We start from the raw sequence: 21,747 nt of genomic DNA, 5'->3' as shown, positions 1-21,747 counted from the left end.
CTATGCTGTTTACTTTGTGCATCTACGTCATATCGCTGACTCTACCTTTAAGTTTGTTCTGACCAAATAGATCATGATTGTGTTCCTTGACTGGGACTCAACTATAACGAACGCTTTAAACGTATTTCGATTTAAAAAAAATTATCAGTTAACACTCACATTTCTCAGGTCCAGGCTTGATCCAACTCTCTCCACCATGGTCTCTGGTGTTCTCAGGTCCAGGCTTGATACAACTCTCTCCACCATGGTCTCTGGTGTCCTCAGGTCCAGGCTTGATACAACTCTCTCCACCATGGTCTCTGGTGTTCTCAGGTCCAGGCTTGATACAACTCTCTCCACCATGGTCTCTGGTGTCCTCAGGTCCAGGCTTGATACAACTCTCTCCACCATGGTCTCTGGTGTCCTCAGGTCCAGGCTTGATACAACTCTCTCCACCATGGTCTCTGGTGTCCTCAGGTCCAGGCTTGATACAACTCTCTCCACCATGGTCTCTGGTGTCCTCAGGTCCAGGCTTGATACAACTCTCTCCACCATGGTCTCTGGTGTTGTCAGGTCCAGGCTTGATCCAACTCTCTCCACCATGGTCTCTGGTGTCCTCAGGTCCAGGCTTGATACAACTCTCTCCACCATGGTCTCTGGTGTTGGTAAAGCAGAAGGATAGACTGTGATTTAACTACATACAACTTATAAAGGCTTTATATAGCATGCATACAGTCTTCATAAGCAATACAAAGGGTGTATAAAGGGTGATAGAACAGCTCCCTATGTAGGGTGCATTGCCTAAATGTGACATAACCTGTTACGGAGTCTAGTTGATAGGTAATCGACTAGCCGGACTGTTCCCCGGACTCCGCGTGGATTTGTACAATGCAAGGAACAAGGAACAAGGCTATTGAACTGACATTGGTGTCTGTCTTTATTCCTTTTTCCAACATATCATACTGAAACATGACCCACTATGTCAACTAATCTAACTGTCCGTAGGTCCAACAGAACACATTAAAACACACCACTACTACTAATCTAACTGTCTGTAGGTCCAACAGAACACATTAAAAGACACCACTACTACTAATCTAACTGTCTGTAGGTCCAACAGAACACATTAAAACACACCACTACTACTAATCTAACTGTCTGTAGGTTCAACAGAACACATTAAAAGACACCACTACTACTGATCTAACTGTCTGTAGGTCCAACAGAACCCATTAAAACACACCACTACTAATGTAATTATAGAAATTATTCCAGAGGAAAACAAATAATAAACATTGCTATATGACTCACCTCTGAATGTGTTGGTCATCTATCTGACACAGGGTCACTGAGGAGGAGGAGGAGGAAACCCCAAACACAGGATAGAGGGGTTCAGTGAATGTGGCATGTGCTGTGTAAAGGTGTGTCAGTGTACCAGAGGAGGACACACTATAGAAGGACAAAGTACCAGCTGGCCAGTCCAGATATACTCCAACTCTGTTAGAACCTGGATCAGAGATGATTCTGCTGACTCCATGGCTAAATTCATAACCCCTATGAGAGCAGACTAAACACCAGGACAATCCAGTCCTACGTTCCACTTCCTTCCTCTTTATTCCTTTGTACACTACACCAAATGCCACCAACTCAAACATGCCACCATCCCAGTCACCATCCCTCTCCACCTCCCAGTAATAACGAGATCCATATAAGACTTCTCTGCAGAAAACTTGGGGAATACAGTCAAATCTGTCTGGATGGTCTTCATAATGCTGCCTCTCTTTCACCGGTGTCACCTTCCTGTTCCCCTCAGACAGTATCAGGTGTTGGTTTACTGTATTTGGGTCCAGGGTGAGATGACAGGCATCTGTAGACAAAAGGAGAGTTTAATCAAACCACTTCTTCATATAAAATGTTGTTTTGTAGGTACAGAACAAGTATTGATTAGTTACTATGTTACTATAGTTCTGAATATGTAGTTAATTAGGATTGAAGAGACGTACATTTCCTCAGCCCTGATTTCAGCCTGCACTCTCCACCATGATCCACACTGTAGGAGAAACAGGTTATTGACTGACAAAGACCTAATAAAGCAGTCAACATTTAAACCATATTGTTGTGTTCTGGTGCACTATCCAAGTTCATTACTAGAGAAATACAGGTATTCTATCCTACCTACTGCATACAGAACAGAGTACAGTTCATTAGTAGAGACATACAGGTATTATATCCTACCTACTGCATACAGAACAGAGTACAATTCATTACTAGAGACATACAGGTATTATATCCTACCTACTGCATACAGAACAGAGTACAATTCCAACAGGATATCAGAGATGCAGAAGAAGAGTATTCATGTGGTGGTGATGTATGCTGTGTTGGAGTGCTCAGCCTCCTGGGTAAACTTCCCCTTAATTCTACCATCATGTCCTCATGTTACTGAACCTACTACACTACATATGACACAACCGCTGCTCACACCATTAGGACATCTATTCTGACTTACTTCAGCTTCATCAGTTTATATGTGGGATCCACCAGAGCAGCTGAAAGCAGTCCCCCTGCAGAGTCTCCTGGGTGATTGTAGCTCAGGTCCAGCTCTTTCAGGTGGGAGGGGTTTGACCTCAGAGCTGAAGACAGAGCAGCACAGCCCTCCTCTGTGACCAGACAGCCAGACAGCCTACAGAGAGACACACAACAGCTGTCTAGGTTGGTGTACTGGTGTCAATCATCTTGTAGGACACCCATACATTTGTCCATGACACAAACATTGTCATGAAACATTAGATTTTCAGAGTATTTGTTTTACTAAGCTCAGTACCGACCTACTGAAACAGCTGTACTTACCCCAGTGTGTGTAGTTTACAGTCTGGATCCTCCAGTCCAGCAGACAGCAGTGTAACTCCTGAGTCCTGCAGGTCATTGTCTCTCAGCTCCAGTTGTTTCAGTTGTGAGTTGGGTGAACTCAGGACTGAGGCCAGATCTGAACAGCAACCCTCTGTCAGACCACACTGACCTAGACTAGAGGGCAGAAGAGCACATGATTAACACATGTTTAAAACATCCACATAATAACTCATACTGAAGATATTTAACTCACACAAGTGTCTGTATGTTGCAGAGTGGACTGGTTAGTCCAACACAGAGCAGCTCCACTCCTCTGTCTCCCAGGTCATTGTAGCTGAGGTCCAGTTCTCTCAGGGGGGAGTTTGGTGTCTGCAGAGGTGAGGCCAGAGTCTCACAGGATTCATAAGTGAGTTTACAGCCATCCAGTCTGGAGAGAGGAGATATGTCGATACACTGTTAAATATGCAAAGATTTAAGAATAATGACATTGTCACGCTCGTTGTTGGAATGAGACCAAGGTGCAGCGTGGTAGGCGTACGTTTTTCTTTATTAACAATGACACCGGGAAAAACAACAAAATATGAAAATGAACATAAAGCTATATGCAGTGCAGAAAGCAACTACACACAAACAAGATCCCACAATCACAGGTGGGAAAAAGGGCTGCCTAAGTATGATCCCCAATCAGAGACAACGATAAACAGCTGCCTCTGATTGGGAACCATACTAGGCCAACAAAGAAATAGAAACATAGATATGCCCACCCAAGTCACACCCTGACCTAACAAAATAGAGAATAAAAAAGGCTTTCTAAGGTCAGGGCGTGACATGCATTTAGACAATAACATAAGGACATTATTAACCAATGTTAAAAACATACTAACTCACTCAAGATATTTAACATGAGTTTCATATATTTATCACATCGTATGTATGTTTCTGCATATTTACCAAGATTTTCAAAAAAAATTAAAAACATAATAGCACATAATTACTACAAATATATAAACACTATAGACAGTAGATACTGAATATATTTAACTCACACTAGTGTCTGTATGTTGCAGAGTGGACTGGTTAGTCCAACACAGAGCAGCTTCACTCCTCTGTCTTCCAGGTCATTGTAGCTGAGGTCCAGTTCTCTCAGGGGGGAGTTTGGTGTCTGCAGAGCTGAGGCCAAAGTCTCACAGGATTCATATGTGAGTTTACAGCCATCCAGTCTGGAGAGAGGAGATATGTCGATACACTGTTAAATATGCAAAGCTTTAAGAATAATGACATGCTTTAAGACAATAACAGAAGGACATTATTAACCAATGTTAAAAACATACTAACTCACTCAAGATATTTAACATTAGTTTCATATGTTTATCACATTGTCTGTATGTTCCTGCATATTTACCAACATTTTCAAAAAATATATAAAAAAAATAACATAATTACTACAAATATATAAACAGTATAAAGACAGTGGATACTGAAGATATTTAACTCACAATAGTGTCTGTATGTTGCAGAGTGGACTGGTTAGTCCAACACAGAGCAGCTTCACTCCTCTGTCTTCCAGGTCACTGTAGCTGAGGTCCAGTTCTCTCAGGGGGGAGTTTGGTGTCTGCAGAGCTGAGGCCAGAGTCTCACAGGATTCATATGTGAGTTTACAGCCAGCTAGTCTGGAGAGAGAAGATATGTCGATACACTGTTAAATGTGCAAAGCTTTAAGAATAATGGTATGCATTAAGACAATAACAGAAGGACATGATTAGACTGTTTAAAACACACTAACTCACTCAAGATATTTAACCTTAGTTTCATATATTTATCACATTTCATGTATGTTTCTGCATATTTACCAGATGGTAAAATGTTAAAAACATACACATGCTAACTAAATGCAAAATATATAAACACACAGTGGATACTGAAGATAGTTAACCCACACTAGTGTCTGTATGTTGCAGAGTGGACTGGTTAGTCCAACACAGAGCAGCTCCACTCCTCTGTCTCCCAGGTCATTGTAGCTGAGGTCCAGTTCTCTCAGGGGGGAGTTTGGTGTCTGCAGAGCTGAGGCCAGAGTCTCACAGGATTTATATGTGAGGTTACAGCCATCCAGTCTGGAGAGAGGAGATAATCTGTTAGATATACACAAATCCTTCATTAAAATGATACTGTATACATCAACACAATAACAGAACATACAGTGCTCTCTTGCAGGTTTTCACTACCGGCAGCAACCTCTGATAACCTTCCTCTGATGTGTTGTATGTCTTCAGGTCAAACTCCTCCAGCACCTCCTCTGACATCAGTAACAGGTAGGCCAGGGCTGAACATTGGTCAGGTTCTAGTCTTGTTTCTGAAAGAGTTCCTGATTGCAGGGAGGTCTGCATGTCTTCAACTAGAGAGTTGGCACCAAGTTCATTCAGACAGTGGAACAAGTTGATGATCCTTTCTGGTGAGGATTCCTCCTCAATCCTGTCTGAAAGGTACCTGACTGTTTTCTTATTGCTCTGTGTTGTACTTCCTGTCTGTGTCAGAAGGCCTCGTAACAGATTCTGATTGGACTCCAGTGAGAGACCCAGAAGGAAGCGGAGGAACAGGTCCAGGTGTCCATTCTCACTCTTCAAGGCCTGGTCCACTGCTCTCCTGTGTAACTCAGACAACTGGATTGACTTCTCCTCCTCCTCATAACCACTAGTGACTGCTTTGGGGGAGAAAACATTTTCCTTCTTGTCCAGACATGATTCTAAAGCATGCACTGCTGCTAGAAACTCCTGAATGCTCAGATGCACAAAGCTGTAGACCTTCTCTTGGTACAGCCCAGATTCTTCTTTAAAGATCTCTGTACACAATGCTGAGTACACTGACGCCTCTGTGACATCAAGGCCACACTCTCTCAGGTCGTCCTCATAGAAGATCAGGTTGCCCTTCTGCAGCTGTTGGAATGCCAGCTTGGCCAGTTTCAGGATCATCTCTATGTCTGACTGAGACAGTTCCTTTGGGTTTGTTTCTGTGGCTTTGTTGTACTTCTTGTTCTTCACAATGGTTTGGATGAGCACGAAGTGTGAGTACATCTGGGTCAGAGTTTTGGGGACTTCATCCTTCTCTGCCTCTTTCAGTATCATCTCAAGGACAGTGGCTGATATCCAACAGAAGACTGGCATGTGGCACATGATGTGGAGGCTCCTTGATGTCTTCATGTGTTTGATGATATCATTGGCCAGATTCTGATCTGGGATTTTCTTCCTGAAATACTCCTCCTTCTGTGGATCATTGAACCCTCGTACCTCTGTCACCTGGTCAATACACTCAGGAGGGATCTGATTGGCTGCTGCAGGCCGTGTGGTTATCCAGAGGAGAGCAGAGGGAAGCAGATTCCCCTTGATGAGGTTTGTCAGCAGCACGTCCACTGAGGTTGGCTTCGTGACATCACAGCACTTCTCATCGTTTTTGAAGTCTAGAGGAAGTCGACACTCATCCAGACCATCAAAAATGAAAACAGTTTTGGTTTCACCATCTTCAATGCTGTCAATCTCTTTCAGCTCTGGGAAGTAGTGGGAAAGAAGTTGCATCAGACTGTATTGGTCCTTTTTTAGGTTCAGATCACGGAAAGGAAGAGGAAACATGAAATGAACGTCCTGATTTGCTTTTCCCTCTGCCCAGTCAAGGATGACCTTCTGCACAGAGACTGTTTTTCCAATGCCAGCGATTCCTTTGGTCAGCACAGTTCTGATAGGTTTGTCTTGTCCAGGTAAAGGTTTGAAGATGTCATTGCATTTGATTGGTGTCTCTTGTGTGGTTTGTTTCTTGGATGCCATCTCTATCTGTCTAACCTCATGTTCATTATTGAGCCCTCCACTTCCACCCTCTGTGATGTAGAGCTCTGTGTAGATGTCCTTTAACAGACTTTGGTTTCCATGGTGTCCAATTCCTTCAGATATGTGTTGATACTTGTGTTTCAGTTTAGCCGTAATGTCTTGTTGGACTGTCAGCAGAGTTTGACCTGTAGGAAAACAATGATAATAGGGACTCATAAGTTTGTGTGTGTGTTTTATAAAGGGCCTTTGTACCGTTCTTTGTAATATTGTATGAAATACAGTCTTACTTCTTCTGTCCAGAAGGTTGTGTGTGATCTTTAACACATCCTCACTGTCCAAACTCTCCACTTCCTTATTGTCATCTGGTAATGGTTCCTGGCTGAAAGCAGGTGGCTGATCACTCTTCATTGATAGCAGGCTGGTTGTAGGGGACTCTGCTCTGGGCTTCTGGACACTGAACAAAACAGGGAGACAGATCACCTCATCAATATCTCATCAATACCTCATCTACTTCATGTTAACAACTGTATAATGGAACTTCTAGAAGTCCTGATGTTTCTTTATAAAGATACAGTCTGCAATTGGTAAATATATTTTTGGCCTTTTAAATTATGACATAGGCCTACATTTTATGTAATTTGGGAACACTTTTCATTCGGTTGCAATTCATCTCTTACCTCTTAGAACTGGTGTCTTGAGTCATTTTGGAGGCAGTGGTCTCCTCCTCTCTCTCCCCAGAGAAGCTCATTTTAGAGGCAGTGGTCTCCTCCCTCTCCCCAGAGAAGCTCATTTTAGAGGCAGTGGTCTCCTCTCTCTCCCCAGAGAGACTCATTTTAGAGGCAGTAGTCTCCTCCTCTCTCTCCCCAGAGAGACTCATTTTAGAGGCAGTGATCTCCTCCTCTCTCTCCACAGAGAGACTCATTTTAGATGTAAGTCACAGCTCACTCAGCTACAATAAGAAATAACAGAACAGTCAATATTTCTGAACATTGTTGAAGAACCATTAACAACACATTTACTGTCTGAGGTCAAAGAGTTAAATCAGACTTCATATTTTTTTCAAACATACACAGTCCAATATGTTATTCATTTGATTTGACTTGGATCCCCATTAGCTGACATTTGTCAACATCTGTTGTCCCCAACTCAACCACTAGATGGAGCTGTAGACCTACAGCTCTACTCCATCTAGCCACAACCGTAGAAACATAAACAAACCATCTATGGAGACAAATCCTCAGTATCATAACACCGGAATGCAACATCCATCCACTTATATCAGTACATCTGTAACAGCCTAAACATTACAAACCTTCTATTAGATCAAATAAGCCTCACGTAACTCCACACTCTCATAGAACTTGTTCTCAACTGGCCTACCTGGTTAAATAAAGGTGAAATAAAATAACAGACAGATTTTGGGCAGAGTAAATCCTCTCACTTCGCCTCTTCCTCTCTGTCCCAACTGACCTCAGAAACTTCTACAGACATGTATCAGAGAGGAAGAGGCGAAGCGAGAGGTTTTACTCAGCGCAAACTCTGTCCACGAAAATAAGCCCACGATGTGAGGAGTTTGTTGAATTTGGTCAACAAAAAATGGAATTACTCATTCGCTACATGAGGCTTATTTGATTGAATAGAAGTTTCGGAATGATCAGGTTGTTAGGAGAGAAAATAACGACTTCATATCGGAGTTGTGCCTGTTGTCATAGAGATGGAGGACTCATGGATATAATCTGTTTTAGAACGGACATTGCTCTTGAGGCAAACCACCATTTTGAAATAGTCAACTGGGTGGGAATTCCTATGAGTTGGGAGCAATCAGACAATGAAGATGAAAATGTACTACTTTAAAATGGAGATATCCTCAATGGCACTGCCTATGCTGTCACAGAGGCTATAATGGCACAGATATAAAAATCAGTCCATTTATCTCTATGGCCTGTTGTTCACATGCGTATCTGCTCTCTCATTGGCTAGATGCTCCCACCGGATCTCGCCTCCTCCCATCTTTGAGGACATGCATTTCCATTGTTAGAGCGGTCACTTGAGTATCTTCTCAATATAATAGACAATCTTTTCTTGCATGCAGGAACATTGGTACATTGTGGGAGGCAACCTGTCTGTCTAGGGAGACCAGTGATGAACAAGTTAGGCCTATTAGAAACATCACCATTTCCTGGCAGCATTTACCAGACAATGTATAGAAGGGAGAAAATAACAGAACATAATTTATGATGGTTTTTATTTTATTTTTGTTTTGGAATCAATTACTATAGTTTTAGTTTTTCAAATGAGTTTCTTAATTATTTTAGTTTCAGATTTGGTCACCTAATTACGAGTTTTAATAATTTAATAATGAATAAATAGAAATGTATATCATTAACCCACAATCATACACCCCCCTTTTCTCCTGCACATGTTGCCATGGGGCCATGTTGCTATGGGGGCATGTTGCTATGGGGGCGTAGTGAAAATGATATAGAAATGTTCTAACTAATTTCCTGCAATTGAAAGAAAACATGTTAATTTGTATAGATAATTCTACTGATGTTGCCACAGAGTGGAGGCAAATGTTAGCAGTTTCTAATATTTTACCTTTATTTAACTAGGCAAGTCAGTTAAGAACAAATTTTTATTTTCAATGACGGCCTAGGAACAGTGGGTTAACTGCCTTGTTCAGGGGCAGAAAGACAGATTTGTATCTTATCAGTTCGGGGATTTGAACTTCGGTTAGTAGGCCAACCACTAGGCTACCCTGCCGCCCCAATGACAACAGATGATCAATGGGCCCACCCCGGTTGGTAATTCAACCATGCTGACTACAAGTTTAGCCACTAGACTAATTTACCATCTAAAAACATGTAGCTAACATGGGCTAATAGACAGACTGCTGATGCACAACCACATTTACAATGTGTTCACATGGGTTCACAATGCGCATAGATGAGCCGGTGACGTTATATCGAGCGCACCTGCAGTTCACCAAACGGACCACCGCCTTCCTGATCTGTCACCAGAAAGCTTTAAACTTAACATGTGATTTAGCCCTACATTTAAATAGTTTATATGCACATTGTTGAACGTCACATTTACTTGACGAGACAGACTATTTTATTTAATAACAGCTATACATAATTCTGATGCACGTCTTCTTTCAGGAAGTGAAAGTGAGTCAGTTTCCACAGATAATAATCACCTTAATGTGCTGTCAATCACCTATAACAATAATACCATACCTCATAGCCCTGTAGCCTATAACAATAATACTCTACCTCATAGCCCTGTAGCCTATAACAATAATACCATACCTCATAGCCCTGTAGCCTATAACAATAATACCCTACCTCATAGCCCTGTAGTCTATAACAATAATACCATACCTCATAGCCCTGTAGCCTATATCACATCACATCTAATTGATTAGGCTGATCACTATGAATCAACAACAATGTAAATAAGCCTAAAATAATAATTATTTAAAGTTTAAATCAATATTGTATTAACTTGGCGGATGTCTTACCCCCTAAATCATCTCTCTCTTTATTATAACCTAACTTCTCAAATATACTTTTCTACATGACATTGTAAAAGAACGCTACAAACCTCTGAAACATGTTTCTCCGACGATAACGTCCGTTACTTCCTCTACTTCCTTAAACTAGTATTTCCTGTTTCAACTAGTGATGGTCGTTTGGTAACGAAAGGTTGTTTTTGAACGGATCGTTTTGGTGAACGTCGGTAACCGAATTGCATCGGTGAAAGAGCCGTTCATTTATCTCCCTGGTTTACATACAACTACGAGGTGCTTTTTGAGCTCAAAACAACGATTACCTGCAGATAAGTGACCCAATAATTCTCTAAAGAGGGTGAATCCTGACTGCAGAAACAATAAATAGTGGGGAGACGCGTCATTCTGGTCAAGGCTTTGTAGTGCGTAAAAAACAACAGGTGATCTAATAATTAAATACTAGTTATCCACAAAAAGAAAAACAACATCTTACTTTTTTGGCAAAAACGTTTGTATTTTCCTAATGTTATGAATTTTAGTGACGTTGCCAATTCTTGTTCCCAAATGTATTTCGTTATTTGGTCCTCAGAACTTTTGTCCCGTGTAGCTCAGTTGGTAGAGCATGGTGTTTACAACGGGGGACCAGTACAGGAAAAAAACAATGTATGTAATGTATGCATTCACTACTGTAAGTCGCTCTGGATAAGAGCGTCTGCTAAATGACTAAAATGTAAACTTGAACTCGAGATTTACCATTTGGAGAATGCAGCGTTTCCCGCAACTATATGATTGGTCGGATAAGCTTTAACGTCATCACACTCCCTCATCTGATTGGTCGGGTAGGCGGACCTTCTGACTTTGTGGCTGTGGTAACTACTGAGCAAAACAGATCACCACCTTTCTGAGTTTCTCAACCTAATGTCGCATTCATATCAAACAGGGAACTCGGAAAAAACTAAATCCGACTGGGAAAAATCAATTTGAACTGTCCTCTTTTTCGTGCGCTGACATCGTATTTTTCCGAGTTCCCAGTTGTTGTGATGCGGCATAAACTTTTCACATTATTCCTTCATTTAGTTTCAATGCCCATTGCTGCACATCCCTTTTACTTGGCCGAATTGACGAGAAGGACTTTTATTTTTCAAAGAAAGAAAGTTTACGTGATACACGTCTTTCTCCGGGAAGTGAATGAGCGCAAAGACAAAAGCCACGGTCATGTGCAGTCAATCGCCCATACCCTACCTCATAGCCCTGTAGACTATAATATAACCCCATACCCTACCTCATAGCCCTGTAGACTATAATATAACCCCATACCCTACCTCATAACCCTGTAGACTATAATATAACCCCATACCCTACCTCATAACCCTGTAGACTATAATATAACCCCATACCATGCCTCATAACCCTGTAGCCTATAATATAACCCCATACCCTACCTCATAACCCTGTAGACTATAATGTAACCCCATACCCTACCTCATAACCTTGTAGCCCATCATTTAACCCCATACCCTACCTCATAGCCCTGTAGACTATAATATAACCCCATACCCTACCTCATAACCCTGTAGACTATAATATAACCCCATACCCTACCTCATAGCCCTGTAGACTATAATATAACCCCATACCCTACCTCATAGCCCTGTAGACTATAATATAACCCCATACCCTACCTCATAGCCCTGTAGACTATAATATAACCCCATACCCTACCTCATAACCCTGTAGACTATAATATAACCCCATAGCCTACCTCATAACCCTGTAGACTATAATATAACCCCATACTCTACCTCATAGCCCTGTAGCCTATAATATAACCCCATACCCTACCTCATAGCCCTGTAGACTATAATATAACCCCATACCCTACCTCATAGCCCTGTAGACTATAATATAACCCCATACCCTACCTCATAACCCTGTAGACTATAATATAACCCCATACCCTACCTCATAACCCTGTAGACTATAATATAACCCCATACCCTACCTCATAACCTTGTAGCCCATCATTTAACCCCATACCCTACCTCATAACCCTGTAGACTATATTATAACCCCATACCCTACCTCATAACCCTGTAGACTATAATATAACCCCATACCCTACCTCATAACCCTGTAGACTATAATATAACCCCATACCCTCCTCATAGCCCTGTAGACTATAATATAACCCCATACCCTACCTCATAACCCTGTAGACTATAATATAACCCCATACCCTACCTCATAGCCCTGTAGACTATAATATAACCCCATACCCTACCTCATAGCCCTGTAGACTATAATATAACCCCATACCCTACCTCATAGCCCTGTAGACTATAATATAACCCCATACCCTACCTCATAACCCTGTAGACTATAATATAACCCCATAGCCTACCTCATAACCCTGTAGACTATAATATAACACCATACTCTACCTCATAGCCCTGTAGCCTATAATATAACCCCATACCCTACCTCATAGCCCTGTAGACTATAATATAACCCCATACCCTACCTCATAGCCCTGTAGACTATAATATAACCCCATACCCTACCTCATAACCCTGTAGACTATAATATAACCCCATACCCTACCTCATAACCCTGTAGACTATAATATAACCCCATACCCTACCTCATAACCTTGTAGCCCATCATTTAACCCCATACCCTACCTCATAACCCTGTAGACTATATTATAACCCCATACCCTACCTCATAACCCTGTAGACTATAATATAACCCCATACCCTACCTCATAACCCTGTAGACTATAATATAACCCCATACCCTACCTCATAGCCCTGTAGACTATAATATAACCCCATACCCTACCTCATAACCCTGTAGACTATAATATAACCCCATACCCTACCTCATAGCCCTGTAGACTATAATATAACCCCATACCCGACCTCATAACCCTGTAGACTATAATATAACCCCATACCCTACCTCATAACCCTGTAGACTATAATATAACCCCATACCCTACCTCATAGCCCTGTAGACTATAATATAACCCCATACCCTACCTCATAGCCCTGTAGACTATAATATAACCCCATACCCTACCTCATAACCCTGTAGACTATAATATAACCCCATACCCTACCTCATAGCCCTGTAGACTATAATATAACCCCATACCCTACCTCATAGCCCTGTAGACTATAATATAACCCCATACCCTACCTCATAGCCCTGTAGACTATAATATAACCCCATACCCTACCTCATAACCCTGTAGACTATAATATAACATTGATACATATTGACTAGGCTGATCAATATGAAGCAGCATCAATGTAAGGAAGCCTAAAATAATCATTATTGAAAGTTGAAATCAGTATTGTAATAACTTATCCATTTTATCAATGTCTTACCCCCTAAATCACCTCTCTCTGCAATGGCCTAACTCAGGGTTCCCCAACTGGCGGCCCGCGGGCTAAATCTGGCCATCCAGTAATATTATTTGCTCCCCCCCAAATTAATTATGAATATTCTTTAAATAAAAAATGATTATAATAATCTCGGACCTAGATGCAAAAACTCCCAAATGCGATGTCCCAAGAAGGAAGTAACTCTACCTAAATAATGCACAAGTGACATTTTAACTTCATTCATGAGGAGAGAGAATGCAGGAGACGGTCAACTAATAAAGCAGACAGCGGACCATTTAGTGGTGTTGAAACGTAAAACTGCAACCGCAGCGCAATCAATAGGAGGTGAACAGCGCCTGGTGCTGAAAATATAGCAGCACAATCAATAGGAGGTGAACAGCGCCTGGTGCTGAAAATATAGCAGCACAATCAATAGGAGGTGAACAGCGCCTGGTGCTGAAAATATAGCAGCACAATCAATAGGAGGTGAACAGCGCCTGGTGCTGAAAATATAGCAGCACAATCAATAGGAGGTGAACAGCGCCTGGTGCTGAAAATATAGCAGCACAATCAATGGGAGGTGAACAGCGCCTGGTGCTGAAAATATAGCAGCACAATCAATAGGAGGTGAACAGCGCCTGGTGCTGAAAATATAGCAGCACAATCAATAGGAGGTGAACAGTGCCTGGTGCTGAAAATATAGCAGCACAATCAATAGGAGGTGAACAGCGATAGAATATGTAGTATAACTGTAGAATACGTGGATACATAATAGTATAACAGTATATTTTGAGTTGCAGTACTCGTCCTTTGCACTTCAGAGAGACTGGGTTAAGATGTCAACTAACCTGTCTTGGAGCAGCACTCGTCAGTTACACTTCAGAGAGACTGGGTTAAGATGTCAACTAACCTGTCTTGGAGCAGCACTCGTCAGTTACACTTCAGAGAGACTGGGTTAAGATGTTAACTAACCTGTCTTGGGGCAGCACTCATCAGTTACACTTCAGAGAGACTGGGTTAAGATGTCAACTAACCTGTCTTGGAGCAGCACTCGTCAGTTACACTTCAGAGAGACTGGGTTAAGATGTCAACTAACCTGTCTTGGAGCAGCACTCGTCAGTTACACTTCAGAGAGACTTGGTTAAGATGTTAACTAACCTGTCTTGGGGCTGATAAACTCCAGGTGGCATGTTTAGACAGTCAGCATGTCTTTTTAAAGTTGTCCAGTTCAGCAGTGGTCTGACTATACATATTTTATCTACATTTAATGGATAACATGACTCATTTCTTTATTTTATCCAGTTCAGTTCAACTGAGTCCAATCCGTTCAATTCAACAGAGTCCAATCAATTCCACATCCACGTCCCCCGTCCCCCAAGACGTTGATGTCGATGATGGCAGCAGCCCCCAGCACCTCTCTGATTCAGGGGGTTTGGGTTAAATTATTATGGCAGCCGTGTAAAAGACAATGTTTTGGGATTTTCACCCTACAGACATTATTTCCTAAAGGACTTAATGACAAAATGCCTATGTATGTTATGGTGTGAATTTGAACATGAATTATGTCCCTATTTAAGATTACTCTGTTTTTCGTACGATGTACCCAATGATTAATGAAAACTTGCTATGTCCTCATTGTGGTTTTACAGACGTGTTCAATACGTCTTATTTATACACTTTTGTAATATTTATGATATGCATATTGTTATATTTGGTAGCACGTATTTGTTTTTCCTTCGCCTCCAACCCCTTTCGATGTGTGGAACGGATGTGGGTGGGGCTAGGTCTACATAAGGGTGCTAATGTATTTTTTTTTATTCACAAAAGCTCTGATGAAGACCGTGAGGCCGATACGTAAAGCTCTGACGAAGGCCGTGAGTCCGATACGTAAAGCTCTGACGAAGGCCGTGAGTCCGATACGTAAAGCTCTGACGAAGGCCGTGAGTCCGATACGTAAAGCTCTGACGAAGGCCGTGAGTCCGATACGTAAAGCTCTGACGAAGGCCGTGAGTCCGATACGTAAAGCTCTGACGAAGGCCGTGAGGCCGATACGTAAAGCTTATTAAATATCAGTGATACTATCAAGAGCAGTGTGCGGTTTCCTTTCTCCACATCTTCGTCATCTGTTGCCATGCACCTGCAAAAAGATTGTTCAGATGTCCGAGTGCCTTTTGAATTTTTTGTTTTATACTCCGTAAAAGGTAGAAAAAAATAGTACAACAAATGTGATGGTTAAACTCAAATATATTGATTAATAAAAAAACATTATTTATTGATTATTTTATTTTTTAATTGTATTATATTTATTAATGATGTGATGAATAGAAATGGCGTTGTCACATATGCAGTTATCGAAAATACATGGGAATATCTGCTCAATACACATTTACAACCAACTGATTGCAGCACTACCACAAAAATGGAGGAGGCAACTGGAAAATGGAGAAGGTTGTTATTCTGTCTCTCACTGTTCAAATAAACCTACCATTAAAATTATAGACTGATCATTTCTTTGTCAGTGGGAAAACGTACAAAATCAGCAGGAGATCAAATACTTTTTTCCCTCACTGTAAAATTCTTGCCACCAACAGAATGCTATAAATACATATATATATAACAATCTCAGCTCTGTAGATTTTGTTGCGAAGAGACAGAATCAATAGATCATTTATTCTGGTATTGCCCCGATGTAGCAAGTTTCTGCTCACAGGTTCAGGAACGGTTAGAACATCACATGCACTTAAAATGAACCTTCAAAAAGCAGTGTTGGGTGATTTGGAAAACCACAGTCAGTCAATAAATAACATAATAATACTCACAGGAAAGATTTACATCTTTAGCTCTCAATCTGTGGATAATATACGATTAGAAAGATTCAAACATTTTGTAAAACATCACATCCCAATGTAAAAATATAAGGCATATGGAAATGTGTGTGTGTATGGATATACGTATGTATGTGTATGTGTAGCAAAAAAGCTGAAATAAAACTAAGATATTTGTCCTCCGAAGAGGTGGGGGGGTGGAGAGGTAAAAAAAAAAAAAAACATTTTTTGTTTGTTGCATTTTTAACAAAGATTTACAGCCCAGTCAGATCAGGGGTGTATTAATTAGTCACCCACCGTAGCACAACATTTTGCAACAAAAAAGTAGTTTATTTTAGACAAATTCCCTGTTTTAGGGGGAAAGCATTCAGTGTAATCCTAAACGTTGAATAGGAGTTTTGATCTAGGATCAGGTCTGTTTCCTAGTGAATACACCCCATGGTGTTGAGTAGGAGTGTTGATCTAGGATCAGGTCTCCCTGGTCCAAATGATTCAGATTAGAAGTCGACCGATTAATCGAAATGGCCGATTAATTAGGGCCGATTTCAAGTTTTCATAACAATCAGAAATCGGTATTTTTGGACGCCGATTTGGCGGATAAAAAAATATATATATATTTCTTTTTTATTTTACCTTTATTTAACCTGTTGCGCACGAGAGTACTCCATGTTTTTCTTCACCTGTTTGAATGAATACAATATCGTCCAGTTGGAATATTATCGCTATTTTACAAGGAAAATCGCATAAAAATTGATTTTAAACAGCGTTTGACATGCTTCTAAGTACGGTAAAGGAACATTTTGAATTTTTTTGTCACGAAATGCGTCCGCGCGTCACCCTTCGTATAGTTACCTGAACGCACAAACAAAACGGAGCTATTTGAATATAACTATGGATTATTTGGGACCAAAACAACATGTTGTTGTTGAAGTAGAAGTCCTGGGAGTGCATTCTGACGAGAACAGCAAAGGTAATCCAATTTTTCTAATAGTAATTCTGAGTTTTGTGAGCCTCGACTTGGCGAGTGTCTGAATAGCTAGCCGTGATGGCCGAGCTATATTCTCAGAATATTGCAAAATGTGCTTTTGCCGAAAAGCTATGTTAAAATCTGACACTGCGATTGCATAAAGGAGTTCTGTATCTATAATTCTTTAAATAATTGTTATGTATTTTGTAAACGTTTATCAAGAGTAATTTAGTAAATTCACCGGAAGTTTTCGGTGTGTATGCTAGTTCTGAACATCACATGCTAATGTATAAAGCTGGTTTTTGATATAAATATGAACTTGATTGAACAAAACATGCATGTATTGTATGACATAATGTCCTAGGAGTGTCATCTGATGAAGATCATCTAAGGTTAGTGCTGCATTTAGCTGTGTTTTTTTTTTTTTTTGTGACATATATGCTAGCTTGAAAAATGGCTGTGTGATTATTTCTGGCTGAGTACTCTCCTAACATAATCTAATGTTTTGCTTTCGCTGTAAAGCCTTTTTGAAATCGGACAATGTGGTTGGATTAACGAGAGTCTTATCTTTAAAATGGTGTAAAATAGTTGATTGTTTGAGAAAATTGAATTGTGGTATTTTAGTGGTATTTTAGTTGGTTTTGTATTTCGCGCGGTGCGATGCCATTGGCAGTTGGCTAGGGGTTCCGCAGGCAGAACGGGATTAACGGGGTTCCAGTTCTGTTGCTCAGAATGGAGACACAGAGATACTGGCTGAGAGTTATAGCACATTGGTTGTTGCTAAGACATTTGTTATGTACTGTGTAGTTGTTGCTGTGAGAGCTGATTGCAATGTTCTGTGTTAGTTTGTTGCTCAGAGAGAGCTTCTTTAATGTCCTGAGTTAATTGTTTTTTCTCAGTTTGTTGTGAAGACATTTGGAATATTCTGTTTCATTTGTTCCCAAGGGGGAAGGGGAAGGCACCTAGGGAGTGCTTAGGCAAGAGGCCCGCGGGCATACATATACCCGTAGTAATTTATTGTCTATGCACACTAGGAAAGACCTGGGCGGACCATCCCCTGTATTTTGGTTAGTGCACCAGGTGGTGCTAGTTAGGTAAGTAGTGGGTAGGCAGTTAAGGTAGGAGAGAGGGCTTTGATATTTACCTTCTTTGCTTTGGTTCCGTCCAGCCCCTTTTCCCCCAAACTTACCGTGTGAAGGAATAAATTCCCAGTTAACGGTATTCTCTGCCTATTTGTCATCCTTACTCACACCTACAGTCCATATCTCTTTCACACCACGGAGAGTTGAGTTGTAGCAGGGTGTTGCGTTCCCTCTTTCAAGAGGCGTGCGTAACAATCACTAGTTAACTACACATGGTTGATGATATTACTAGTTTATCTAGCCTGTCCTGCGTTGCATATAATCACTTAGGTACACGTTGCTCCAACCATAAACATCAATGCTTTTCTTAAAATCAATACACGAGTATATATTTTTAAACCTGCATATTTAGTTAATATTGCCTGCTAACATGAGTTTCTTTTAACTAGGGAAAATGTGTCACTTCTCTTGCAAACAGAGTCAGGGTATATGCAGCAGTTTGGGCCGCCTGGCTCGTTGCGAACTGTGAAGACTATTTCTTCCTAACAAAGACAGCCGACTTCGCCAAACGGGGGATGATTTAACAAAAGCGCATTTGCGAAAAAAGCACAATCGTTGCACGACTGTACCTAACCATAAACATCGATGCCTTTCTTAAAATCAATACACAGAAGTATATATTTTTAAACCTGCATATTTAGCTAAAAGAAATCCAGGTTAGCAGGCAATATTAACCAGGTGAAATTGTGTCATTTTGCGTTCATTGCACGCAGAGTCAGGGTATATGCAACAGTTTGGGCCGCCTGGCTCGTTGCAAACTAATTTTCCAGAATTTTACGTAATTATGACATAACATTGAAGGTTGTGCAATGTAACAGGAATATTTAGACTTCGGGATGCCACCCGTTAGATAAAATACGGAACGGTTCCATATTTCACTGACAGGAAAAACGTTTTCTTTTCGAGATGATAGGTCATTAATATGGTCGAATCCAGAAACTAAGGCTCGTATTTCTGTGTGTTATTATGTTATAATTAGGTCTATGATTTGATAGAGCAGTCTGACTGAGCGATGGTAGGCAGCAGCAGGCTCGTAAGCGTTCATTCAAACAGCACTTTCGTGCGTTTGCCAGCAGCCCTTTGCAATGCGTTGCGCTGTATATGACTTCAAGCCTGTCAACTCCCAAGATGAGGCTGGTGTAACCGATGTGAAATGGCTAGCTAGTTAGCCGGGTGCGCGCTAATAGCGTTTCAAACGCCACTCGCTCTGAGACTTGGAGTAGTTGTTTCCCTTGCTCTACCGGGGTAACGCTGCTTCGAGGGTGGCTGTTGTCGATGTGTTCCTGGTTCGAGCCCAGGTAGGAGCGAGGAGAGGGACGGAAGCTATACTGTTACACTGGCAATACTAAAGTGCCTATAAGAACATCCAATAGTCAAAGGTATATGAAATACAAATCGTATAGAGAGAAATAGTCCAATAATTCCTATAATAACTACAACCTAAAACTTCTTACCTGGGAATATTGAAGACTCTTGTTAAAAGGAACCACCAGCTTTCATATGCTCTCATGTTCTGAGCAAAGAACTTAAACGTTAGCTTTTTTACATGGCACATATTGCACTTTTACTTTCTTCTCCAACACTTTGTTTTTGCATTATTTAAACCAAAATTAACGTTTCATTATTTATTTGAGACTAAAATGATTTTATTGATGTATTATGGCTTACTGGTGTTCTTCCATGAGGTCCCTGGGAGGGGTGCGTCACTTGAGTGGGTTGAGTCACTGACGTGGTCTTCCTGTCTGGGTTGGCGCCCCCCTCCTTGGGTTGTGCCGTGGCGGAGATCTTTGTGGGCTATACTCGGTCTCAGGATGGTAAGTTGGTGGTTGAAGATTTCCATCTAGTGGTGTGAGTGCTGTGCTTTGGAAAAGTGGGTGGGGTTCTATCCTGCCTGTTTGGCCCTGTCCGGGGGTATCATCGGAAGGGGCCACAGTGTCTCCTGACCCCTCCTGTCTCAGCCTCCAGGATTTATGCTGCAGTAGTTTGTGTCGGGGGGCTAGGGTCAGTCTGTTATATCTGGAGTATTTCTCCTGTCTTATCCGGTGTCCTGTGTGAATTTAAGTATGCTCTCTCTAATTCTCTCTTTTTCTTTCTTTCTCACTCTCGGAGGACCTGAGCCCTAGGACCATGCCTCAGGACTACCTGACATGATGACTCCTTGCTGTCCCCAGTCCACCTGGCCGTGCTGCTGCTCCAGTTTGAACTGTTCTGCCTGCGGCTATGGAACCCTGACCTGTTCACCGGATGTGCTACCTGTCCCAGACCTGCTGTTTTCAACTCTCTAGAGACAGCAGGAGCGGTAGAGATACTCTCAATGATCGACTATGAAAAGCCAACTGACATTTACTCTTGAGGTGCTGACCTGTTGCAACCTCGACAACTACTGTGATTATTATTATTTGACCATCCTGGTCATTTATGAACATTTGAACATCTTGGCCATGTTCTGTTATAATCTCCACCCGGCACAGCCAGAAGAGGACTGGCCACCCCTCACAGCCTGGTTCCTCTCTAGGTTTCTTCGTAGGTTTTGGCCTTTCTAGGGAGTTTTTCCTAGCCACCATGCTTCTACACCTGCATTACTTGCTGTTTGGGGTTTTAGGCTGGGTTTCTTTTTTTGTTAAGTTAAAATAAGTGTTCATTCAGTATTGTTGTAATTGTCATTATTACAAATAAAAAAATATAAAACAATTCGGCCGATTAATCGGTATCGGCTTTTTTTGGTCCTCCAATAATCGAGGTCAAGAGGTCTACCTCTAATTCATATTCTAATTCTGATACACTGTTAGGAACCAGCTCATAGCCCGTAACAAAGAGGGAGAGAACGTGGAGATATAGAAAAACATTTATTAAATAAAGTCAACTATATACAAGTAACAATGGGGTGTGTAGTCAGCAGTGGAAGTGAGTGGATGTGTTCACAGATGGTGATAATGAGGGCTGTTGAGAGGTGCCAAAACAAATGAACACAACAAAGCCCCAAAATGCCACAACCAAAAACAACAGTGTGTCTGGGTGGAGAGAGTCTCCTCAATGAATGGGGGAAAGGTGTATTTATCCCCGGGACACAGTCAAGCCCAGGTGTGTCCCATTTCACTGACGACCCTTCCAGCTCCTTCCCCACCGACATCCTATTAAAGAAAACAAGATCAAAGAGAAAGAATTCTGCAGACAGAGTGGGAGGGTCGTCACAGTGCGACAGAGTGGGAGGGTCGTCACAGTGTGACAGAGCGGGAGGGTCGTCACAGAGTGACAGAGCGGGAGGGTCGTCA

The 21,747-nt window shown here is 41.4% G+C and overlaps 2 protein-coding genes across 10 annotated transcripts in view; both read right to left on the bottom strand.

Annotated features, from left to right (window-relative positions):
- The window catches only part of LOC115189399 (NACHT, LRR and PYD domains-containing protein 12-like), a 118,451-nt gene that overhangs the window by 42,835 nt on the left and 53,869 nt on the right, over window positions 1-21,747 (bottom strand). The window lies entirely within an intron of this gene.
- LOC115189441 (NACHT, LRR and PYD domains-containing protein 3-like) lies at window positions 602-7,441 on the bottom strand (the record flags this gene model as incomplete). The annotated part of the gene is made up of 10 exons (XM_029748070.1): window positions 7,319-7,441; window positions 6,929-7,095; window positions 5,026-6,826; window positions 3,876-4,049; window positions 3,083-3,256; window positions 2,830-3,003; window positions 2,489-2,662; window positions 1,983-2,029; window positions 1,291-1,846; window positions 602-635 (listed from the first exon to the last, which is right to left on the bottom strand). Coding segments are annotated over exons 1-10 (3,414 nt in total), but the record flags the coding sequence as incomplete, so codon positions are not given.

This window comes from Salmo trutta, unplaced genomic scaffold (assembly GCF_901001165.1).
Source record: "Salmo trutta unplaced genomic scaffold, fSalTru1.1, whole genome shotgun sequence".
NCBI classification, from domain to species: domain Eukaryota; kingdom Metazoa; phylum Chordata; class Actinopteri; order Salmoniformes; family Salmonidae; genus Salmo; species Salmo trutta.
The sequence above is the reverse complement of the archived record's forward strand: the minus strand, read 5'-3'. Positions and strand labels throughout refer to the sequence as shown.